Raw genomic sequence first — 23,716 nt, 5'->3', positions numbered from 1 at the left:
TAGTGGTAGAACTAGAAATGGGAGGGGCTTCAGAAAGCTGAGTCCTTAATGGAGAGAAAACTTGGGGGAAGCTGTGCTGGGTCCCGAGATGTGTGTTTCGGTCCCTGGGGGCAAGAGGAGCTGGAGGAAGGGAAGCTTGAGGCTCTGCAAGGACTGGCAGAGGATGGCAGGGACAAGCCTGGGACAGCCCCAGAGGAGTGAAAGCGACGCTGGGAATTCACGAACCCCACCACGGCAGGCCTTCTCCTTTCACTCTGACCCGGGACTCAGCAAAACTCTGGTGCTGGTTTCAGTCTTGACTTCCAAGGGCATGTGATGCCCCAATTTTTGCACGAAGACCCCACCCTTCAGAGTCCCTGTGTGTGGCCATGTATCTGCAAAGAACTCCCTGCTCCCTCCAGTTTCCTGGAGACAGCCCTGGCCCTCAGAGCCCCTGCACGTGACCGCGTCTCCTGAAACGTCCCCTGGGTTCTCCAGTCCCCCAGCCTTGGAGGCTCTCCCATTCCTCAGGGCCCTGGCATGGCCACGTCTTCCGGGGGCCTCATGCTGCTCCTCCACAGTCCCAAACAAACACCCTTCAGTGTGGTCACTGCTCCTCAGAAGCCTCCTGTCACCCCCATTCCTCAGGGGTTCCCTGACCTCCACTCCTCCAGACTTTGGACCTGCATCTTTCCTTTGTCTTCTCAGCTTATCCTCTGATCTCCTCCCACCCCTGCGAGGCCACCACATTTCACCAGAGCCCCTTAGGCCTCTCTGTACGCCCACAGCTCCTGTCCCTCTGATTCCTGTCCTCCCTCCATTCCTTAGAGACATCTGGGGAATTCTCCCCTCCCAGACAGACAGATACAGGCAGACAGCATTTCAGAGAAAAGAGGTTTATTGGGCTCCATCAAGGGTCAGACGTCTCCTCGTGGGGTGTCCAGTCAGGCAATGGCTGGCTCTTAGGAGCCTTTCACTTCCTTCCAGAGCCCCTTGGTCCCTCAGACCCACTCTTTTTCTCTCTTGCTAGGTCATCCTTGTGCCCACGCCCTCTCACTCTTCGTCTCTTGGGTGTATTATCTCTTTCTTCTGCCGTCCCCCTTCTCTCCATCCTCCATAAATAAATAATTTAAAATTTTTTCCCTTCATAAATAACCCCCCTCCCTGCCCCCAGTCATCCACTCAAGCTCCCTCATGTGTCAGCTCCCCTTCCATGTCCAGGGCAAGGCCCCCTAGACGGGCAGGGCAGACGAAGGGCTCTGGGTGGGCATTTCCAGGCAGGCTTGAAGTCCTCAGCCGAGCATCCGGGGTGGTTCAGGAAGGTGTGGTCCCCTGGGGTGCCTAGAGTTCCTTCTTTGGAAGCTCCAGGTGCCGAGAACGGGGGAAGACTTGAGACTGATGGAATGGTCAAAAGAGAGGTGTGGTGACCCCTGAAGTGGTCAGAATGGAGGCAAAATGGGGAGAAGGCCTTGAAACCAAATTTTTTCTTTCTGGATTTTTCTATAGAGCGAAGGCTCCGAAGAAGACGCTACTGGGGCTGAGGAGCAGGTGGGAGATGCCATCTGTGTGAGTGGATAGCTGGTCTCCCCGGGTGAGCAGGAACACAGCCCCCTGGTACACCGAGCGCACCCAAGGTCCCTGTGGCCCTGGGCACACGGACTTCTGAGCGCTGAGGAGAGGCACGTGGAATGGGTACTGGGAGGAGAAGAGCTGGACCTCGTGGGCCAGGTAGAGAGGGGTGGGGGTGGCCTTGGGGAAGCAGCCTTCCCCAGAGAAGACCACCTGGGAGTAGACAAAGTAGAGGCCACTGGTGGGGACCAGGAGGGAATTGTTGCTCAGAGAGAAGCCGTGGCGGAGGAAGGCGCGATCCGTGTTTGCTCTCCAGCGCAGTGAGTCCTGGGTGCTGGGATCTCCTAGGGAAAGCCAGAAGGGATGGCGGTCAAGGACCTGGGGGTCAGAGGTCTCAATCCCTGAGGAAGCAGGTGCTGGACTGAGTTCCTGGGGGATGGTTGGGAGGACAGAAGGGAGTGGGAGTGGGGGTGAGCTGGAGGGGATGCTTGGGTCCCTGAAGGGGGATGGGAGGAGGGCTGGGGGCTACATGTCTAGGAGGGCAGGTGAATGTTTACCAACAAGGTGAGCAGCAGGTTTGAAGGTGCCTCGGGTGAAGTGATTCGGGGGGTGCTGATGGGCAGGCTGTGCAGTTGAGGGTGGGAGGCCAACACCAGAGAGCCCCTAGGGGAGGACAGAGTCAGAGAGGTCCTCAGGCCCAAGGTCAGGCTGGGCTGCCCACACAGTCCCCATTGCCCTGCTGCCTCACCTGGGCCTCGGGCGGCAGGGCCAGCAGCAGTCCCAGAAGGAGGAGGAGTAGGGGGGTGCTGCACACCCTCAGGAGGTAGAGACGTCCAGGTGGTGTCATGGGGAGAACCTGCAGGGAGAGAGACAGTGAGCGGGGCGGGGCACGATGCGGAAGACGGGCCTCCTGCCCGTGGAGACAGCCACCCTGAGAGACGGGGCGACAGACAGAGAAGGGGACAAGATGCAGTCAGGGAAACCCCAGGTGAGCAGGGGGAGAGAGAGAGAGAGACGAACAGAGATGAGAAGGGAACAGAGAGGGATCAGACTGTGTGACACAGACAGAGAGAAAGAGATTGACAGATAAAGAGTCAGAGAGAGGGGAACAAACCAAAACCAAACCCACCAAGGCCCAGGCCCAGGCCCAAGCAGGAGGTGCAGGAGGGGCTGAAGCCCAGTCGGAGGGACTGAACGCCCCGGGGGAAGGAGTTCACTGCCGGGGAAGCCCAAGGAGATGGGGTGGGAGAGTCTCACCTGCTGTGCGGTGCCCTTGGCCGGGACGCCTGGGTCCCTTTATAGAGGAAGCGGCAGTGGCAGCGTGGCAGGCGGCGGGCGGGTTCTAGGCCGGGGCTGGGGCCCGGGGAAGCCCCCAGGGCTTAGAAGATGCTGCTGTTTCAGTCGAAGGCAGGAAAGGCTGAGGCCTAGGAGAGAACCGCAGGCTGGGGGCTCAGACGACTGAGTTCTGGGAAAGGGAGTGGGGTCAGGGGAACCGTGGGCTGGGAGGCCCAGGGAGCGGGGGTCAGGCTTAGGAGTTCCAGAGAAGGGACAGTAAATTCAGAGGAGGAGGAGAAGGGGAGCAGCTGGGGCGTGGGCTGGAGGCCCGGTTCCCTGAAGAGCAATTATGTATAACACCTCTGCACCCTTGGCTGGTTACAGGCTTCTCTCTGTGCACATTTCCTCCTCTTGTACCCCTGTCCTTGTCCCAGAGACTCAAGTCACACTTGTCCCAGTGTGTGTATTTTCCAGTTTGCCTGGAAGGTTTCATATCAAAAGTTCCATTATATACCCTCCTGCCTGGTACATCCTGGGTTATGCCTGTTGTCCTGGTAGAAATATTCATGGACCCCCTTTTACTCTCAAAAGTGTTCTGGTTTGGAAGATTCAGCTCACGATGAGCCATGAACTCACGTATGATGAGGTCTTGTCTCACTGCTGAAGGATGCCCTCCACCTCATCCCAACCTCAGGTGGGCTCCACAGATCAGATATATATAACCCCAAACAAACACATTCCAGGATCAAGGAATGTGGCAATTGCTAAAGTTCTCTACAGGGGATGCTTCAGAATTCCACACAGGTGGAGCTTAAGGGTGGTGACCTAGGGCAGAGAGGGGACAGCAAAGGGACTTGTCTTGCAGCTGCACTTGTAAAGCCAATACACTGTTGTAAAATCATTAAGGATTTCCCCCTTCTATTGATGCAGAACTCAGGTACAGTGAGGTGCACTTCTCCTAAGTGGATAGCCTGATGAACTTTTCCATCTGTTTATAGCCATGTAGCCACCATCCAGTTCAACATAGTTTTAGGAGGGTTCTCTTGTGCCCCCTCCCAGTTCATACCTTCCAAAGATAACCAACCACTTTCTGACCTCTACAACTATAGATTAGTTCTTCCAGCTTTTGAGCCTCATATACATGAAATCACACAGACTCTACTCATCTGTGTTTGGCTTCTTTCTCTTGACGTTATGTTTGTGAGATTCATGTATATTGTTGTGTGCATCGGTGATTTTTATTTCATTGTGATGTGATGTTGTGTGAATATACTCTAATTTACTTATCTATTTTTCTGTTAATGGGCATTTGGTTCGTTTCTAGTTTTTGGCTAGTATGAAAAATCTTGATATGAATGTTCTTGAACATGAGGGAGTTTTCACTTAGCTTGCAGGTTGCAGGTTAAAAAAAAAAAGCAAGGTTTCTAAAGATGATTTTAGTCACATTTCATGAGCTTGAGAAAATAACAATTGGCCCCTCACATATTATTGTTCCTCTTACTAGCTTGTTATGCTTTCATTTGGAGGTTTTTGGAGGGGCTGGGGCTGAGGATGGTGGTGATGGAAACTAAAGCCCTCCCTCTGTTGCACTGGGCAGAAAGTTCCTGAGGTGTCTTGGTGTCCTGTGGCACATAAGTGATATTCAGGGTGTGTATCAGCTAGTTCTGTTTTCCTCCCCGCTACTTGAGGCCCTGCAACTTTGCCTTTCATGCCTTCCTAGTCGAACCTATTACTTCTTTTCATTCCATCTCTTTGGGTTTTTTTGGCTGTGCCTCGTGGCTTGCAGGATCTTAGTTTCCTGACCAGGGATTGAACCCGGGCCACGGCAATGAAAGTGCGGTGTCCTAACCACTGGACCACCAGGGAATTCCTTCATTCCATCTCTTTAGCTTCCTCTCTATTTCACAAACATTTACTGAGCGTCCTGACCTCTGGGAGCTCAAAGACTAGTGTGGGTTCCGTGACAGTGGGCTTATGGCAGCCCACAGTAAAGCCATCAGACTTGGCCTGGGGGAGAGGTGATTCAGGCATTAGTATCAAGGCAAAGATGGTGAAGGGCATTCCTGATAGAGGGAATAGAAGGTGCAAAGACTGGAGGTAAAAGAGAGTATGAAGTGCACTAACCTGTGCAAGTGAGCACACATAAAAGGAACAGAGATGAGGCTTGGGAGGTAAGCTGAGACCACATCCTGAGAGGTTTAAAACCAAGAAAAGAGGTTTGGATTTCATTGTAATTGTGATGGGGAGCTACCAAAAGTTTTGAGTGAGAGAGGGACCCACCCAGATTGGTATATTTAAAACATGAGTCTGGATGCTACATGAAGAATGAATTGAGAAATGGGAGTTGGGGTCTGCAGGGGAAACCACAAGTGTGGAGAACAGTTAGGGGGGGTTTGCAACAACTCAGCAAGGAGGTGACAAGAGCCTGCATTTAAATCGAGGCAGTAGCAGGAGAACGAAGAGGAGGAGAGAGTTTCTAGGCAAAATCTACAGGTCTTGGTGGCTGACCAGACGTGATGGCGGAAGAAGGGTAGCCACAGATGCCTCTTTTAAATACCTTTGTCTCTATCTTGGCTTCATCTTGTTTCTTTTAACCTCACTGTGTCTTGTGTCACTGTTGGCCTCCCTCTTGGTCCCTGCTCCTTTCCTTTCCTCTGTGTCCCTCATTCTCTGGAGTCCCTTTTTCTTCCTGCTGTCTCTTTCTGCCTCTCCAATGGTAGGAGCCCATGGACTAGGAGAACTCGGCTATATTAAAATGTAAAATGGTGTTGCAATTAACGGTGAGAAATAGAGAGAAACGGAGAAACTTCGGTCAGAGAGAGAGACTGGGGCATTGAAGAAAAAAAAGGGGAAGGTGAGGACAAGTGATGGGGAGACATGAGAGACAGAGAGGAATGAAGGGTGAGAATTGGGTCGAAGCTCCGTGTCACAGGCATTTGCAATGTGCTGAAGGATGCTCCTTGAGATGGGCCAATCTTGGTTTCAATCTCAGTTTTGGAGGTTGTGTGAAATTCAGTTTCTTTCTTGAGGAGGCCAGCAGTTGGTCTGGGGCTTTCCCTGAGTGGGAGGGGTGATGACTGGAGTCTTGTGCTCCAAACCAAGGGATATACAGTTTCTACAGTGGTCTCTGTGGAGAAACTAGTGAAATCTCTGAGCCCTCCAAATAAGGCTGAAATGACAATAGTCTCAAACTTGAACCTAGCCTCAAAACCTGAAGTGGGATTACATATCAACTTTGATCCTAACCCATATTTAACCTCAACCCAAATCACAACTCAAACTCAACCCTAACCTCAAATCTAAACATCTCAATAAATGAACCCCCAAATAAACTTATCCTCTAAACTAACCCAGCCCTGTTTCTAGAGCTAATCTTGGAACTAACTCATCCCCATTCTTAACCCTATAGTTAAACCTGACTCTAAATGTAAGTTCAACTTGAACCACAAACCTAAAGTTGAGCTTTATCCTGCTTTTCCCCATTATTCATCCATGCCTCCATTTAACAAGTCTTTATTGGGAGCTTACTATGTATGTGCTGGGCACTGTTCCAGGCAGTAGGGATAGACAGGCAAGGTACCTGCACTTGTGGAGCTTCCACTCTAGTGAGGCAAGGCAGAAAAGAAACACACTGAAGAAGGCGGTTAGTAGGGCTATGAGGAAATAAGACAGGGCCATGTGATAAGAGTGGCAGGGAACTACTTTAGACACAGTGGTCAGGAAAGTCCTTTCTGAGTAAATGGCATTTTAAGCTGAGACCCAAATGACAAGAGTGGCCAAGTGAAGGTCTGGGGGAGAATCATTCCACGTAAAAGGAACAGCTACTGCGAAGGCCGGAAGGTGGAAATGAGCTGGGGGTGTTGAGGAACAGAAAGGAGGCCAGTGTGGCTGGAGCAGAGAGGGTGGGAGAGAGGTGGGAGATGAGGTCAGGGAGCAGGGGCAGGGGCCCTATCATGCAGGGACCTGCAAGGACGAGTAAAGCACCTGAATTTTACTCAACCATGGGAAGCTCTGGAGGGTGTCAGGGTGTGCACATGTTGCGTGGGTGTGGGGGGAGGAGGGAGGGAGGTCTGAGGTAGAGGTGATTGGATTTACATTTTTTTTTTTTTTTTTGCGTACGTGGGCCTCTCACTGTTGTGGCCTCTCCCATTGCGGAACAACAGGCTCCAGACGCGCAGGCTCAGCGGCCATGGCTCACAGGCGCAGCCGCTGCGCAGCATGTAGGATCTTCCCGGACCGGGGCACGAACCCGTGTCCCCTGCATCGGCAGGCGGACTCTCAACCACTGCGCCACCAGGGAAGCCCGGATTTACATTTTAAAAAGATCATTGTGGCTCCTGTGTTTAGACTAGACTGTAGTGGGTAACACTGCAAGCAGAGACACCAGTTAGGAGGCAACTGCAGTAATCCTGGGGAGAAGATGGTGGCCACCATGAAGATGGAGAGAAGTAGACAAATTTGGGATATACTGGGATATATTTCATGGGTAGAATTGACAGGACCAGATGATGGATTGGATGGATGGTGGTGGGGTAGAAGACGGGGAGACTGGGAGAGAAGCAGGATTCTGATGGGATGGGAGAACCAAAAGTTCAATTTTGGATTTAAGTTTAAACCTATTGGACAGACATCCAAGTCTTGGATAATATTCAAGCCTTGCCCAGAAATGTCACTTGGCAGTCGTATATATGAGTCTAGATTTCAGAGGCAATGTGAGAACTAGAGAGTCAACAATGGGAGCCATGGAATTGGAAGAGATACCTTACCTTACGCATCCCCCTAAGATGCCTTCAAAGTGTTTGTTTTCCCTCAGGATAAATGCAGTGTAGCTCCCATCCTAAATTCCAGAAGCAAAATCCTCCAGACTTAGTTTCCTTCTGAACTCTCACTGGGATTTAACCTCCCTGGATCCGATTCCCTACCCAACAAAGGATGTTTCTACCAATCCATTTCACAGTATTCTATGGAACTCCTCAAATCCTCTATTTCACTTTTGAAAGCAACTTCCTCTGGTACTTCGAAACCTGGCTTTTCCCTAATAATGTTCCTTCTGTCTTTGGTGAAGGCTGCTCTTTCTTCCACACCCATCACTAGGAGCAGGGGGGGTGCAGAAGAGAGGCCACTGTTCTCCTCTCTCCCCTCTGCATCATTGATAACCTCCTCCTCTCTCGAAGTCCATGCCTTTTGCATTTTCCACGTTCTTCTGGTCTTCACAGCACAATCTTCTCCACCAACATCTCTACCATGTGCTTAACAACTTGTATATCTAGATAAGTTTTTCTTCATCTCTCATTCCCTTCCTGATATTCTATCAAGAAAATCTTGAAAAACTTGATTTGGGTAAACTCAATGGTCTCATTCTTGGGTCTTTCTCCTAGGCTGCCAAGCATTGCAGGAGAGTCATGTCCTCATAAGAGGCCTACGACTAATCCTGACCATCTAACCTCAGAAAGCCCACAGTGATCCCTAATCTTTGTTGATTCCCTTGTTCTTCTCCTGCAGGTGATGTTCTAAATCTCCACGCCTCCTCACCTCTTTACTCTCAGTTGGTGACGCTATCATCTTTTTATTGAACTTAAGGCCATCCAAGGTGGATCTCTTTACTGCTTTCTTTTCCCTTCACTTTGTTTCCTTTTTCCTTTCTTCTTGATTCAGAGGACTCTTTCTCCTGTCCAAGGCTGATTCTTTGTACTCTTTCCCACTTGCCCATGTTTACCATACTCTTTCCCGCCTTTCTTTTGTCTTCAGTATCTTTCTCTTTTCATGCGCCTTCATTTTACATACTCAACTTTATTTCTTGAAAATAAAAAGCCTTCCCTGGACTTTCTCCCTTAAATGTCCATCCACCTCTCGTCCTCCTTTTCTGTGTGATGTCTCAAAAGAGACTAGCCCCCTAACTAACCACTTTTTCGGGAACTGGTAAAATTTTCCTCACTGTAAAATTCGTGGGTTGAGCTAGAGATGATACTGTTACCTTCAGTATTCACCATTCTATGCCTTTGTACTCACCACCTCTTTTTCCTCACCTCCCACTCATTCCTTAACCTACGTAAAGTGATTTCTGTGCCTCTGGTAAGTGGAAACTGTTTTCTCAAAATTTGTAATCATCTAGCTCCTGAACCCAAAGGATCTTTTGAACTCTCACCTACTAGACTTCTTTGAAGCATCAGATGTGGCCGCCCAGTCTCTGCTTGGCATACCTCTCCCTTGCCCTACTTCTCTGACTGCTCCCCCAACCTCTCTCCTTTATTGGTTCCTCTTCCTTTGATCATCCTCAGGCCTCTTCTGGTCACCCTCTTTTGGGGATCCTGTCCACTCAGAGGCTCCATCTCTACTGGAAAAGGAATGATGCCCAAACCTATGCCTCCAGCAGCCCCAACTTTTCTGTCGGGCTCCAGACCTGCTCACTGGAAATCTCCACCTGAGTGTCATGCTAACACCTCAAACTCCGCAGGACTTTCTTGAGTACTTTATTACTCTAAGCAGGTGCACCTCCTGTCATCACATGTAGTTGGTCCTTGTCTGTATGTTGTTTCGTTAGACTGCAAGCCCTATGAGGGCAGTGACTTTATATCATTTATATCCATTGCCTAGCAGAGCACCCTGCTTCTTTCAGGTGCTTAATAAAAATTTGATTGTATGTCTGATAGTAACTCATTTTCCCCTTAGCCACACACCTCCTTGGTTTAGGGTATCATCGTCTTTCCTATGCCCTTGGCTCAAAACTGGGAGTCATCTAAGACTCCTCTTCCCTCACTCCCACCATCCAATCAGTTGGCATGACCTAATGACTTATCCCTGTCAGTTTATAAAATCTGTTCCTTCCTTTAATGCCACTTGGAGTTATTGGGACCTAAGCAGAAAGTACACAAGTTTTGGAGTAAAATGCGTTTGATGCTAATTCCACTACTTTTGAGCTGTGTGACCTTAAGCAAGCTATGGTACACTTGTGAGCCTCAGTTTCCTCATCTGTATAATGGAGATCCACCACCTCCCCTTTGGACCGTTGCTGGCGGGATTCTGACATTAGGAAAAGGGCTTGACATGGTTAACACATAGTATGCGGCCCCCCAAAATGGCAGCTATTTTTATTCCTTGTCTGTACACCTGCAGCACTCCCCTGTACTCCCTCTTCTTCACAGCTGTCACAGTGCCACTGCCCACAGATAAGGTCCAAATCCCTTACCTGAACATTCTGTGTCCTTTCTTCAGCACATGCTCCCTCACACCTGTGCTTCATCTACCTCAGGACACTTGTCTTTCCTGTTTTCTGACTCCTGGCCTCTGCTCAAGCTGTTTCACTCCTCTCTGGGGCCCTTCCACTCCCCCTCCCACAGAAATCCTACCCATTCATCAAATGCCTTCTCCTCCCTCAGAGACCCCCAGGTGCTTTCAGCTGGAATCCACCTCCCCTTCCCCTTTTTGCACATCCACTGTACCTTACTCGTTTTTACTCAGCGTGCCTTGAGTCAGTTGATTAGGTATGGGCCTGCCTCCCCCATCGGATGGCAAGCTTGAAACAGAGTTTGCATTTATCTTTGGGCTATTTGATGCTCAGCTGAACTGCACTGAATAGAGTCCCTCCCAGACCCTTCTCCTAACTTAATCCAAACCTGCCCCAACCCGATCCCCCAACTGACCCTCTTCAATCTCACCGGTCTCATTCCCAATCCCATTTCTCTAACTGAACCCCAACGCATCCTCCTCTGAGAAGTGATTCCTCTTTCCAGGTCTAGAGAGCGAGATATGCACACTCCTACCTCCCCAGTGTTTCATGGTAGGCACTGAGTCACCCCTTGGGGATCCCTGGTTCCTCCTCCCCACCCCCACCATGGAGGACAGGATGCCTGCCGCCTGGCCCCAGGGGGTCAGAGGAAGCCAGGGCCTCTAGGGTTCAGTATTTTTATCAGCCTAGGAAATTAGAGACACAGAAGCGGAAACCGTGTGGTCAGAGAAAGTGAACAGCCCTCATCTCAGGGGAACCCCCAACAGGGCTGGGGGCCAGACACCAGGGAGAGACGTTGAGAAGAGGGAGGTCTGGGGGGCCAGGTATCAGGGCTTGTTTTGCTTTAGTTTTATGTGACTCTTGCAGAAGGGCAAATGATGTGCTCAAAAACCAGACAAAAGTCTGCTGGATGAAGGAACAAATTTGGACACCAAAGTTTTCTGTTGCTTACCTCTCAACCCCCAGCTTAGGGGTCCTAACCCCAACCCCGCCTCCACTCCCAACCTGAGCTCTTTGCATGCCACTTCCGAAATCTCTGGCCTGTGAGAGGAACCGGACGCCTGGGTTGCTCACAGCTCGCAGTCTCTTCTCTGAATCACAGCAGCTTCCTCTCACAGGATCTTTCTCACCAGCCCTTCCTCCTCCTGCCCCCTGAACATCCGCCTGGTCCCTCGGAGACCTGGGGCCTCTTGGCTCTCTGTCTTCTTCAAGGGTCTCACACCCGCCCCATGTTTCCATGCTTCCAGAAGCTTCCCCTCCCTGTCACCTCTTGCCCTCCACTTCCACTCCTGGGATTCTCCTGTGTAGACCGGCATTCCATTCCAAACCTGAAAAATAAGTTCTGATTCATGATTCTCTGATGCAGACAACATGCAGACTGTGCACGTGCCAGCGCATGCCTGTACTCTCCTTAGTCCTGCCCTTTCTCTTTGCTGAGTTCCTGCTGTGTCCTGCTGGTGACGGTGGGGTCTGGTGCTGTCTGCAAACTCCCTACCCCAGTTCCCGGGAGCTGAAGTGGGGACTGAGTATGAACAGTGGAAGGGAGGGTGCCCTCCCCCACCCCACGCCCTGGGAATCCTGGACCCTCTCCCTCTGCCCTCCAGGCCCTTTCCTCAACCTCAGGAAAAGGGGATGTTTATCTGGAAGGCCAAGACTGGGCTGCCCAGAGATGAAGCCCAGGTTTGGGATGGGGGCAGAAGCTCGATGGAGGGAGCCGAGAATCGGGGCCCTAGAGGACGAGAGACGGGACTGAGAAGCTAGAGGCGAGGGATGGCCTCGGGTGTGGATCCCTGGTTGCCCAAGAACAGACAACCCAGGTTACATAATTTGGCCCTTTCCGCCTCCTTCCCCTGCTCCTAATTTTAGCAACCGAAATTCCACTGCCCCACAGGGCTCTTCCTCCATCCTTTCTGCTTCTATCTCCCATCCTCCCACAGCCTCCTCATGGTCCCCCAGCTCCAGCTGCCCCCAATTCACATCATTCAGTGACTCAGCAGAGGGAAAGCCCTGTGTTGGGGGAAGGGGGTGTTAAGTGGGGAGGAGGATGTGGTTCTGGCTGGGGAGGGGAGGGAAACTGGTTTTGTTCCCCTTTTCGCCTCTGTTCACATCTATTTCTCCAACCGCTGACTGAAGAGTGGAGAGGAGCCCAGTGTAGGGAGTGGAGAGACTGGAGGGCAAGCTGGGCCTTCTTAGGGCCGCCCTAGTGGGCGGGTGGGCAGGCAAGCAGGGGGCTCCTAGTCTCCAGCTGAGGGCACGAGTTAGGGTGTGCATGCATGGTGCAGGTGTGCAGGAGCTGTGGGTTTGGGCAGGTGGAGTGGGAAAGGAGATGTTATGGGTGATGAAAACCACAGTGATGGACAAAGGCAGAGGAGACACCGGGAGTGAGATGTGGAACCAGGTCTTATTAGGAAATGGCAGAGTCAAGGAGCAGTGGTGGTGGCCCGCATCCCCCCACCCCTGCTCATTACAAGTTCTGCTCCCGCCCCACATCCTCTGCCATTCAGCACCGGTCTCCTGACCTTACCCTTCTTACTTCCCTGCACTTCCTGCAGTTTCTTGCTCCTTCCCTGGGGTCATTTGAGGGCCTCCGCATGGCGATTCAGGGCCTGAGAAAGGGCTGTCACAGCTCCCATCACTCGGCCCAGCTCCCAGGTCTCAATCTGGCTTCGGAATCGTTGCAGGAAGCGGTCGGGGTGCCAGCGGACCTGCTGGACCCTCAAGTACCTCCTCAGGGCCCCCTGCTCCTCCAAGGGAGGGCCCCTGGCCACCAGGGCTGCAGCCATGGCTTCTGGGTCTCCTCCGCCAGGGCAGGGCCAGGGCACATCACCGAAGCGCCAGAGTCTGCCCCTCCCCGCTCCTCTGGGGTGCTCTGCCCTGGGCCCGGCCCTGGCTGGCTCCAGCACTCGATCCCCGGGAGCCTCCGGTGCCCTCCTGGCTCGGCTCTCACGCAGTTCTTCCTCCTTGGCCCGGGCTCGCTCTTGGAAGAGCCGCTGCTCCTCCTGCTGCTGCCGCCAGCTCTGACCCGAGCCCTCAGCCCGTGGGGGTCGGCAGGCTCCCTCTGCCTCGCGCTGCTGCTGGCGCTTCTGGGCATGTTCCCGGGCCATGCGATCTGACCAGGCTGAGAAGGACTCGGGTTCCTGGGTCTCATGGGAAGCATCATCTGTTTGGGAGGGTGGGAGGTGGTGGTCGTAGGGAGGCCATGAGAAGGTGACAGGCAAGAGAGGTGGGGCAGCACAGAAGAAGGGACCATAGGAAGCCAGTGGGAGCATTCGTGGAGTGGGTGTAGGAAAAGCAGCCAGTGAGGAAGAAGGGTGGCTGTGGATGGAAATGGATTCCTTACCTTCAAACCTCCCAATGACCTCCTGCCACTCGTCCTCCAGCTCTCCCTGCAGCTTCTGTCTCCATTCCCGTTCCTTAGAGGCCTCATCTTCTTCCTCCTCTTCGGCAGAATCCCAGGGGGGTCCCCAGCCCAGAATTTGCCCTGGGGTCTCCCCATCCTTATTCTTTATTCCCATGGCAGAGGGACAGCGACTCAGCAGTGGCAGGAAGAAATCCGTGTAGGCTGTTTGTGGGAGAGCAGTGAGCAAAAGTTAGCTGGAACTCTCACTCCTTGGTAGGGCCGCCATCTTGAATCCTACAGGTTACTTACTCTCTTGGTCTTAGAGCAATGGAAGGGTTGCCCACATGGATGCCTCCTGGGTGCTAGGAAATCACCATCACTGACAAATATTTACTGATACTTAACCACATGCGTGATAAGTGTGGTAGTTTAAAATATACCGACCTGCGTCTTCACAAACTAATTTAGTGTCCTGGGAGCTCTACTATGTCAATGACATTTTCTGGTCTGCCTCCAGCCACCTAGGGTGATGTCAAAACCCTTTGACTATATATTCCATTTTTGGCTTGAAAATATTGTCACTTTATGCCTCTCATTGTGTTTCTCACCCAAAACTATGTTCTCCAGACTGGGAAAATACCTGAACACCCTGATTTGTACCATTCTAAATATACAAATACTTAATACTTTTCTTTATATCACTTTTCAATAAGCTGCATAAGATAAATATTTTCAGGGGCATTTCTCTCAGCCAGCCTTAGCCAGGGGATGCTGGGAGGGGGACGGAGAGGTAGAGAGTCCAGCCCAGTAATGAATTTGAGCCATAGAAATGTTCCCAGCAGCAGAGCAAACTCTTTCCAAATGACTGCTGACCTAGGGCAGGGGAACGGGGCTGAGACAGAGGGTTCCACTCAGGGCCTGGCTGACAGGAGGCTGGGGGGAAATAGGAGAGGGACCGACATTCCTGAGCTCCCCTCTTCCTGAGCCCTGACCTCAACACATCAGCTGAGCGCCATGCTGCTCTCCTCACTGCCCACGCAGCGCCCTACGCCTGGCCAGCCTGCCACCTGCCATGGTCGCCAACCACCTCTGCACTCTCAGGACAGAGGAAGGTGAGTGAGGCACCCTCCCTTCCTGTGGACCTAGTTTCTCTCCCTGCGGCAGGAAGAAGTGGGCCGGCAGTCTTTAGATCTTTATTCAGTGGTGCTAGAACATGCTGGCTACCTGGCAAAATGATGAGTGAGAGGAAGGGTTGTCCTGTCACTGCCAGGAAAGCAGAAGATAGAAGGGTCCAGACTTGGCTGGCCAAGGTCCACTGCCCCCACCCATCTTCTGGCACACCTGAGCGTCATCCAACCCAAACCACATCAAAAGGAGGGGTGGGGGTGCTTCTCTTTAGTACTGACGTGACCTGTCACAAGTCCTCCCAACTTGTCCCTCCCAGCAAGTACCTGGTCTTGTCTTTCAACGGCTTATATCCCACCAGGGCTCACAGCAGGTGTGAGGGTGGGTGGAAGGTTTTTAAATTCACAGGTTTTAAGGGGTAAGGCCTCCAACTATAAAACATCATGAGTAAAATCTGGTACAGAATATTAAATAGCCACTAAAAATTATGTTTGTGTGTGGAAAAAGCTGGCTGCAAAACTGTACATAGGATCCAATCACAGCTCTGTGAAAAAGAGACCAAACCCCATGCTTGAAAAAGATAGACTGGATGGAAATATGTAAACATTCTAGTCTCTGGGTGGTAGACTATGGGTGGCTTTCCTTCAACCTTAGCTGATATTTTAATGTGAAAGGGACATAATTAATATGAAATTTTCTTTTCTTTTTAAAGACTAAAGAATAAAGTTAATCACTGTTAACAGTTTGCTGTGGTCCCTTCTAGTCTTCTCTTGGTTTATATAAACACATAACGCACAATTTCTTTTCAGTTGTGCGACCATACTACCATATATTGTTTGGCAACTTGCTTTTTTCATTTTAACACCTCATTTATATTTTCCACAGGAGTATACACAGTCTACCTCATTCTTTTTTATGACTGTGTAGTGTTCCACTGTGTGCATGAAACAAATCTTCACACCCCCAACAGAAAGACTTTGTTTTCAAAAATGATCAGTCTTATGTATGTGTCTTTGTGGACTCCTTACAGTACTTCTGTGGGGTAGATTCTCAGAACTGGAATTTCTGAGTCAAACGACATGTGCAATTTTGCCAAACTGCTTTCAAAAAGTTTGTGCCATCAAGAATATATGAGCACCTGATGAGGTTATAGCTTTATCACTTTCAGGAATCTTTTTCTATATGTGATAAAGAATATTATTCAATTACTCTTGAAATGAACTAGGTAATTATCAAAGTTAAAAAAAAAAAGAATATATCAGTGCCTGTGTTGTCCTTTACCAAAGCTGAATATCCCCAACCCTTTAAATTTTGCCCATCTGATAGATTAAAAAAATGACTTTATTAATGAAAAATTTCATATTCATATTCTTTGTCTACTTTCCCCTGGAAATTATATGTGTAGATATGAGAGCTCTTTATATAGTATAGATACCAACCCTTTGTGTCTGTGTCACATATATTGTAGATATTTTCTCCCATCTGTCTTTTCAAAATTGTACTGTAGTTAAATCTGTATCAATATTTTCATTTTACAGCTTTTGACTTTATTTCATTCTTAGGAAGGTTTTTCTCCACTCCAAGATTATGCCCTTGTGTGTTTTCCTACTATATTTCTAGAAATATAAAAAAAAGGAAAAAAGTACAAAGTATAGTATGATAAGTAACCCTATTCCTACCATAAGGTATGTTAATATATTTTCATTTTGCAACTCCTTAAAAAAAAAATCATAGATAAAGCTAAAGTTTTCTTTGATACTGTTTTCCAAGTTTTATTCCCCCCAGGGAAAACCCTCCCATGCATTTCCTGTCACATATAGGTGTTTAATCTGCTGTAATTTACTTTTAAGTCAGGTGTAAGGTAAGACTATTTTTCTCCAGAGAAGACAAATGGTCCAGTATTGTTTATTAAATAGTTCACCACCACCCCCTCCAGTGATTTGAAACACCAACTTTACCACCAATTTAGCAGTATAGATCAACTTTTCCCTTATGTTCTTTAATTAACATGTTGTACTTTTATATTGGGAAAAGTAAATGTGAAAGAAAAAGCTTTGTGGAGTAAAAATGCACTTCTTAGTGATGGAAGCACTGTCCTCCCCATAATGAGACATGATTTCTACATTAATGAGATGTTCATACTAATTGGCACAAAACACTTTTTAAAAATGCCAGAGCAGAAGTTTATATTAGGTGACGACTGAGACACAGGAAGAAAAGGTAACAGTGGGCGGGGTGGTTGGAGAGGGCTTCCAGGAGGAGGTGGGGACTTACACTGGGCTGTGAAGGGAGAATAATCTAGCAAGGTGGAAAACTTAGTAGGGCGGACAGGAAGGCGACAGGCAAGAGGCAGATAAAAGAACAAGCATGTTTGTTGAAAACATGCTTGGGGTCACTGAAGACAGAGTCACGAAGCAGGAGTCTCGGGTTTGTGGGCTCGCCGTGGGACGTAAGGTTGGAAAGCAAAGAGAACATAAACCGGACAGCTCAGTCATCTGCAAAGCAGGGCCACAGCCTACTTCTACTGAGCAGATCAAAGTGGGTAAAGGATGGGAAATGTCTAATACTGTGCTGGCACAGGTGCAGTGAATGTTACATTAAAAAAAAAAGAAAACAAACACACAAGCTGGCTTTGGACTTATTCTTTTTGCAAAGACTGTGAGAAAACGACCCCGTTTCTCAATGTTCACTCATTCTTGCTGTATGTAGAGAATGGCTATTGTTGGACTAAGGTGTGTTTATACAGGGGTCTCTGACAGCTAAGACTACTTCCCCATGAGGTGTTACCAAAAGCCTCAAAGGTAGTGGCCATTCACTGGCATCTCACTAGGTGTGACAACCCAGCCCAGCCAATTCAGCGTGAACTGGCACATCCCTTGAACATGGAAACTGAAGGGAACCTACCCTCCCCCAGGAGACTCTGGGTCATTTCATCTGTTCAAGGGAAATACCTGCATTTTAAGGCAGAGTGGTCTCTAGAGACAGGCCTTTCTACCAAGGAGTTAGAAGGCCACCTGGTGGTAGGGCTGGCAGGGGACCAGGAGGAAGGGAGGCCTGAGAGGGCTTGGGAGTGACCTGAGTGTAGGTGAGATTTCAACAAGGTCCTGAACCTTCTAGGCCCTGCTTTCCTCATCTGTAAATGGAACCATAATGTCATTCTCACATGCTTCTTAGAATTCAGTACAATGAAGGAGGCACCTACCATACTGTAAGAGACATTTCTGTTACTTAAAAAGCCTTAATTGAATAATACAAGAATAAAAATAACAATACTTATCATCCAGTGAGGACCAAAACTGCCAAATGCTTGCCTCACTTACTCGCCACAACCTCCATTTTAGAGAAGCAAATTAGGTTCATAGAGGCTAAGCTGCATGTCCCTGTCACACAGCCTGTAAGTGGCAGAGCTGGAGCTTGGATGGGGTCTGAAGTTGGCCTCAGGGCACTCTGCTCTGTTGCCATGTACAATGTCCACTGTCGAGTTAGGTGCCTGCGCTTTGTAAACCTCCTCTCTTTGTTCTCAGTTTAAAAAAAATAAAAATCTGAACAGGGCAGCCTATCTCACTTATGTTAGGGGAATTAAAGAAAAGGGGATTTTTGACTATATGGGGGAGGTTTCGGGGATGTGGGTGAGGTTCCTGTATATTCGTGGGGAGCTGGGGGATGATAAGAGCAATCAAACTGAGTTCAGGTTGTTCATCCCAACCTAAAGGTTTTCATCTAATGTTCTTACTATAGAAGGAAAATCTCTAAAAGGGGAAAGGGGTTTCACCTGTTAGTTTCCTAGGAGGGCTGTACCTCTGCAGAGCTGCCTCTGCTGCCACTAATGTATCAACAAGTCCCCATGTGAAACCCTCAATATCAAAGGCTTTCCAGAATGCAGATGTTGGGGGATTTGAGAGAGCTGATCTGAAAGTATACATATAGCTGGCCCTCCATATCCTCAGGTTCCGCATCCGCAGAATCAACCAACCACAGACCTAAAATATTCAGGAAAAAAAAGTTCCAGAAAGTTCCAAAAGGCAAAACTTAAATTTGCTGCTTGCCTGCAACTATTTACATAGCATTTACATTGTATTAGGTATTTTAAGTAATCTAGAGATGACTTAAAGTATACAGGAAGATGGTTTGTAGGCTATATGCAAATACCACATCATCTTATAAAAGGGACTTGAGCATCTGTGGATTTTGGTATCTTGGGAGGGGGATCCTTGAACCAATCCCTCTCAGATACCAAGGGACAACTGTACACTGTATATTATATAGCCCGGGAGAGACTGGGTAGCCCCAGTAACCAAACACATGAATGTTTCTGCAGTGAAACATATGAATACTGACATCAGGAGGATAAAAACATCATAAACAGCCTAGCTTTAGTTTATGTTAGGTTTTGTTACCAAATGAGTTTGGTGGCAGACTGATGAAAAATGTTTGGTTCTCAGAGTGTTTCTGAGTTTCAGAACTGTGGGTGAAAGAGTATGGGTCTGTTGATAACCACAGGAACAATGGCCAGTATCTAGAGTGTTTATCATGTGCCAAGTGCTCTAATTATGTACTGTGTCAGCTGATTCTCAAAACATACGTCACAGCATGGGTGCTTTGAACACACGCATTATTACTGTATGATTCTATAAAGTATCACACAGGTTAGAGCATAGGCAGTCTAGTTAGGCTGCCTAGGATACAACCCTTCCTCTTAATAGCTGTGTGACTTTGGCAAAGTACTTAAACTTCTCTGTGCTGTTTCCTCATCTGAGAAATGGGGGATGATGTTAGTACTTATACCTTCATAGGGTAGTTGTGAGGATTAAATGAGTTGCTTTGTGAGAAGTGTCTGGCACACAGCAATGGTTGCTGTTATTTAATTTTGCAGATGGGCAAATGAAGCATCAGGCAAGTTTAGAAACTTGCCAAGAATACACAGCTATTAAGTGTGGAGCTGGGATTTGAACCCAGGCAATGTAACTGCAGAGAGTACCCTCTATCCTGCTTTTCACACTACACGCAAACAACCAGTCGAGAGACAAAGTAGCTACTAATCTAGAGAGATGTGTCATTTAAATACTAGTTGCTGTTTGGGGAATGCTGGGCTCTTCAGACAATGGTAGCTCAGTAATGTAAAGGCACAAATGACAGCCACAAGCCAACTTGGTCAACTATTTCCCTAAGTCCCATGACCAAATAACTAGCTTATTTTTCAACCATTGGCCTTCATCTCACACCCCACCAGTTGCTCATGACCTTGTTCCCCACGAAGCAGACTCACCATCAGGGCCCTGGCGGGCAGCAGCATGCAGCGCTGTGTCCCCGTGGCGGTCCTGGTGGGCAGGGTCAGCCCCAAGCCGAAGAAGCAGGCACAGGGCAGGGGCATCGTGGCGGGCGCAGGCCCGGTGCAGTGGTGGAGGCTGCCCAGCATCTACATCAAGGCCTGGGTGTCGCTGGAGGAGGGCTTGGGCCCGGACCAGCCGTCCTGCAGACAAATAACGACGGAAGCGACGCTCTCGGCGTTGGCGTCGGGAAGTGGAGGCCATGGAACTCTTGGGCTGAGGAAGAAGGATAAACAGGCAGCAGTCAGGACCCCAGCCTTGGATGGTCCCTCCCCCTCCATCTCTGATATTCCCTCTGTTTCTCCCTTTGGTTCCCCATTTCTTCTTACATTTTCAGCAAGAGATGAGGCCAGTCCTAACCCTCATCCCTTTTCCAGGTGATAGGTTTGAAAACAATTTTGAGGGGAGCTGGGGTCACTTTTTTTTAATGTGAAATTTGAGAAAAGGATAAATGATTACTTAGAGGCTCATTAGTCCAGGTAAATTTTTAATAAAGGACTTTGTTATATAATAAAGACAAATAGAAACTGATGGGGGAAATTTTTATCAATAGAAACCTGAATTTTAAAAAGTCACAATTTCAAATAATGATCTAGAAATTGAATATAATGTACCCGGCAGACAGATGTAGAGGCTTCTCCCTCTGGGACTTGGGGGGAGGGGTTACTCATCAGACCTACCCCCCGCCCCCTAAGTACCCCCGGAGCAGTAGGCCCGAAGCCTGTGTTTAAGACGCTCCGAGGAAGGGAGGCGGGAAGGGCGGAGACACTCTAGACTGACGGAAATGGCGCAAGCCGAGACGCAGGTAAAGGACGGAAATGAACTGTGAGGCGCGTTACCGGATGCCGTTCCTCCCCGAGGGGGCGGGAGGTGTTTCCTTGGCCTTAGCCTCCGGGGGGAAACTAGGGAACTTAAGATAAAGGGTCCGTCTGAAACCGGAAGACTGGACGACAGGCGAGGAAAAGGAAGAGCAAGGGCTCTTTGGAGGTTTAACCCTGCTTCCCCCTACTGGGAGGAGAGAGGAGATGGTTCAGTGATAGGCGAAAAAATGAGAAGAGAGAGAAAACAGGGGAGATAAAGACAGGATAAAAATCACAATGAAAATGAAAAATCAAAACCACAGTGAGGCCAAGAAAGGGACAGATCATAAAAGAGAAAAACACAGGAAGCAAAAGACAAGGAAAACAACCGCAGGACAAAGCACGTGAGGTGAATGGAGAAATTTGGAATTGGGAAAGGTGTAGAAAAAGGAGATGGAAATGGGAGGGAGAAAAAGGAAAAGAAGTTGGAAGAATTCAGAGAAGCCCAGCACACTCTATTCCCAACACACCACGCGTGATAATTTCCTTACCTCCTCACCCCATTCTCAATCCCTCTATGCCTCCTTCTCTCTCAAATACTCGTCTCTTCTCGGCCCCTGCCCCCATTCCTAGACCTTCCGACTGGGAAAGCCCTGCACCTGCTGTGAAGTTAGCAGGCAGCTTTGGACCTGGTCTTTGCTGCCCCCAGGCGGTCCTTCTGGATACTGCCAGAGTGAGAGGTGGGAGAGGAGGACCAGCCATCAATGGGAGGATCAGTTTGGGGGAGACACCCGGTGCAGGAGGCTGAGCGAAAAGGGGAGCACTAAGACCCAGGGGTAGTGGAAGGCTGCAGCAAACAGCTGGAGGAGGAGGCGGTGTGGGGGGAGGGGAAAAGGGGGAGCCATCTGGTACCTTGGTAGCTTCCGAAACGGCATCGGTCGTAACGACAGAAATGGCCAGTCAGTCCCAGGGTATCCAGCAGCTCCTGCAAGCCGAGAAGCGGGCGGCTGAGAAGGTGGCAGATGCCAGAAAGAGTGAGTCTCCTCATTTCTCCCTTAGGAATCTGGAGAGAAAATTGGGGGTGGAAGGACAGAAAACATTTGAGTCCTTAGGATAACCCAAGGCTGGTGGGGCGGGGGGAGGGAGGCTGGGGGCGCTTATTAGGAGGGAAGAAATGGGTGGGTGTCAGAATCTAGTTCTTGGCTGGCTGAGAGAAGGCACTAACTTTTTGGGAGGGACTGACCCCTGCTCTCACGTTTTGTGTGTGTGGGGTCTACCCCCACTTTCAGTCCTTTCTCCTGCCTCCAGGGAAAGCCCGGCGTCTGAAGCAGGCAAAGGAGGAGGCACAGATGGAAGTGGAGCAATACCGCAGAGAGAGAGAGCAGGAATTCCAGAGCAAGCAGCAGGCAGTGAGTCGTGGGGGAGGCTGGGACGGGACCCCAGGGTGCAAGTTGGTGGGTATATCTGGTGAGGTGTGTACAGGGTGATTCCACAAGAAAATAAGGTACTAAAGGGCTGAAGGGGACCTGATGAAGACCATGATATTGGTCAAGCTTTGTGATATGTAAGAGCGTCTAGGAGTTTTGAAGGACTTGTACGGCTTGTGGAAGTGGGGGGATTGCCACAGTCTCTGTAGAGTATGATGATATTTGGGGTGGAGGGCCGAGTTTTATGGGCATGGGTGGTGAGGTGGTGGGGATGGTACGGTCTGTTGTAGGGTGATGCTGCATGTCAGGTCTTAGGGGAGAGGGCATTATGTTGGTCTCTTCAGTGTCTAGATATTTCCACGGATGGGAGTGGTTTTGGAGAGGGCCTTTCTTCCTGGTCTTGCTCCAGGACCCTTCCCTCCACATGCATGGATGCTTCTTTCTCTGTTTCTGCTTTCTCCTTTCTCTTTTCCACCCTTTCTCCCACCCCCCAGGCCATGGGCTCCCAAGGGAATCTGTCAGCTGAGGTGGAGCAGGCTACAAGGCGCCAGGTGCAGGGCATGCAGAGCTCCCAGCAGAGAAGCCGCGAACGTGTCCTGGCCCAGCTTCTTGGCATGGTCTGTGACGTCAGGCCCCAGGTCCACCCCAACTACCGGATTGCTGCCTAGGACCCACCCTAGGGCCTGACTCCTCCTGCCAGTTCCCTCCTGCAAAGAAATCCCCAAGTCAAAATCAACTCCCACCATAATCCTTTCTCTCCCTTGCATTCCCTAGAAATTCTAGAAAGCAGGATCCAATAATTCTCCTGTGAAATTTATAAATATCCTGCTCAGACCTGAATCTCCTTATTGTTCTTTCACTGGGAGCTTGGAAACTGCCAAGTCACCCTCACCCAGCCCCTCTGAAATTTGTAGCATGGAGAAGTAGGGATATGAAAACACTCTGACTTCAGAGCCTGGCAGGCTCGGGTCCCTCTTCTGACCCTGCCACTTGCTGGCTGGGCAACAAGAACAAGCTACTTAAACTGTAACCCCAGTGTCCTTTGCAAGGTTAGAATAATAATAATAATGCCTACCTTGCAGGGGTGTTGCATTGGTTAGGAATCATTCTATAAAGAGCTTAGCATGGTTTCCAGCATGTAGTAGCTGTGATTCAATAAATGGCAAACCTGTGATATTATTACTACTCTCTGCCCACCTACCAAAACTTAAACATAGCTGTTTTCTCACTTCTGTCTGTGGCTTTGTAATTCTACTCATTCATTCTGTGACCCTAGAAATTCTCTAAAAAATTGGTTCTTCCCACCTCTCTTTCCCCAGAGACCTTATTATCCCTGAAAAGATAGATTAAATCATGGCCTCATTTAGCCTCTCTTCTGTGGTTCCAGGAAGATGTTTGCATTTCTTAGCCTCTCTTTTTGTCTCTCTTAAGTTGGTCTTTCTCTTTATTGGATTTCCCCCTTTTCCTGTTTCCCCAAAGACCCATCAGATGCTTATTACTGCTTCCTGAGATCTAAAGTGATGCATGGCCTTCCTTTCTACATCCTCAACACCTTACTTTCCCTTTGTAACAATAAAAAAGTGTCAATAAAATAATTATGGGCAAATCAATTGCTGGGTGGAATCAGCCTCCTTTTGCTTCATCATTTC

At 49.3% G+C, this 23,716-nt stretch overlaps 3 protein-coding genes across 7 annotated transcripts; 1 reads left to right on the top strand and 2 right to left on the bottom strand.

Moving 5' to 3' along the window:
* Window positions 1–856: 856 nt before the first annotated feature.
* Window positions 857–3,917, bottom strand: LTA (lymphotoxin alpha). Its single transcript, XM_029241962.1, has 4 exons — window positions 2,806–3,917; window positions 2,297–2,404; window positions 2,106–2,211; window positions 857–1,892 (listed from the first exon to the last, which is right to left on the bottom strand). The coding sequence occupies exons 2-4, from the start codon at window positions 2,393–2,395 to the stop codon at window positions 1,480–1,482; spliced, it is 618 nt and encodes a 205-aa protein (XP_029097795.1). The 5' UTR covers window positions 2,396–2,404; window positions 2,806–3,917; the 3' UTR covers window positions 857–1,479.
* A 92-nt stretch (window positions 3,918–4,009) lies between these two features.
* NFKBIL1 (NFKB inhibitor like 1) lies at window positions 4,010–21,694 on the bottom strand. Of its 5 annotated transcripts, none has more exons than XM_029241954.1 (4): window positions 20,455–20,587; window positions 19,780–20,056; window positions 12,573–13,610; window positions 4,010–11,376 (listed from the first exon to the last, which is right to left on the bottom strand). In XM_029241954.1, the coding sequence occupies exons 1-3, from the start codon at window positions 20,509–20,511 to the stop codon at window positions 12,622–12,624; spliced, it is 1,323 nt and encodes a 440-aa protein (XP_029097787.1). In that variant the 5' UTR covers window positions 20,512–20,587; the 3' UTR covers window positions 4,010–11,376; window positions 12,573–12,621. The 5 variants fall into 5 exon arrangements, with proteins under 5 accessions (XP_029097787.1, XP_029097789.1, XP_029097788.1 ...); XM_029241958.1 differs by lacking the exons at window positions 4,010–11,376; window positions 20,455–20,587 and adding an exon at window positions 21,192–21,313 and having other exon boundaries at window positions 12,431–13,208; window positions 13,389–13,610; XM_029241957.1 differs by lacking the exon at window positions 4,010–11,376 and having other exon boundaries at window positions 12,431–13,208; window positions 13,389–13,610; window positions 20,455–20,661.
* Window positions 21,299–23,665, top strand: ATP6V1G2 (ATPase H+ transporting V1 subunit G2). The gene is made up of 3 exons (XM_029241965.1): window positions 21,299–21,674; window positions 21,949–22,049; window positions 22,562–23,665. The coding sequence occupies exons 1-3, from the start codon at window positions 21,593–21,595 to the stop codon at window positions 22,733–22,735; spliced, it is 357 nt and encodes a 118-aa protein (XP_029097798.1). The 5' UTR covers window positions 21,299–21,592; the 3' UTR covers window positions 22,736–23,665.
* The last annotated feature ends 51 nt before the right edge of the window (window positions 23,666–23,716 follow it).

The sequence above is a fragment of the Monodon monoceros genome, unplaced genomic scaffold (genome assembly GCF_005190385.1).
Source record: "Monodon monoceros isolate NGI ecotype Baffin Bay Population unplaced genomic scaffold, NGI_Narwhal_1 Super_Scaffold_3, whole genome shotgun sequence".
NCBI classification, from domain to species: domain Eukaryota; kingdom Metazoa; phylum Chordata; class Mammalia; order Artiodactyla; family Monodontidae; genus Monodon; species Monodon monoceros.
Note: the sequence above shows the minus strand (reverse complement) of the source record. Positions and strands in the feature narration are given on the sequence as shown.

Excerpts from the sequence above, each read along its gene's own strand:
- ATP6V1G2 (XM_029241965.1), top strand. The coding sequence starts at position 21,593 with ATGGCCAGTCAGTCCCAGGGTATCCAGCAGCTCCTGCAAGCCGAGAAG. Across the intron at positions 21,675-21,948 it reads GGTGGCAGATGCCAGAAAGA|GGAAAGCCCGGCGTCTGAAG; the intron begins GTGAGTCTCCTC and ends TCCTGCCTCCAG. Across the intron at positions 22,050-22,561 it reads TCCAGAGCAAGCAGCAGGCA|GCCATGGGCTCCCAAGGGAA; the intron begins GTGAGTCGTGGG and ends CCCACCCCCCAG.
- LTA (XM_029241962.1), bottom strand. The coding sequence starts at position 2,395 with ATGACACCACCTGGACGTCTCTACCTCCTGAGGGTGTGCAGCACCCCC. Across the intron at positions 2,212-2,296 it reads CCCTGCCGCCCGAGGCCCAG|GGGCTCTCTGGTGTTGGCCT; the intron begins GTGAGGCAGCAG and ends GTCCTCCCCTAG. Across the intron at positions 1,893-2,105 it reads ACCTGCTGCTCACCTTGTTG|GAGATCCCAGCACCCAGGAC; the intron begins GTAAACATTCAC and ends GGCTTTCCCTAG.
- NFKBIL1 (XM_029241954.1), bottom strand. The coding sequence starts at position 20,511 with ATGAGTAACCCCTCCCCCCAAGTCCCAGAGGGAGAAGCCTCTACATCT. Across the intron at positions 20,057-20,454 it reads CCTCTACATCTGTCTGCCGG|CCCAAGAGTTCCATGGCCTC; the intron begins GTACATTATATT and ends CTTCTTCCTCAG. Across the intron at positions 13,611-19,779 it reads TGCCCGCCAGGGCCCTGATG|CCTACACGGATTTCTTCCTG; the intron begins GTGAGTCTGCTT and ends TCCCACAAACAG.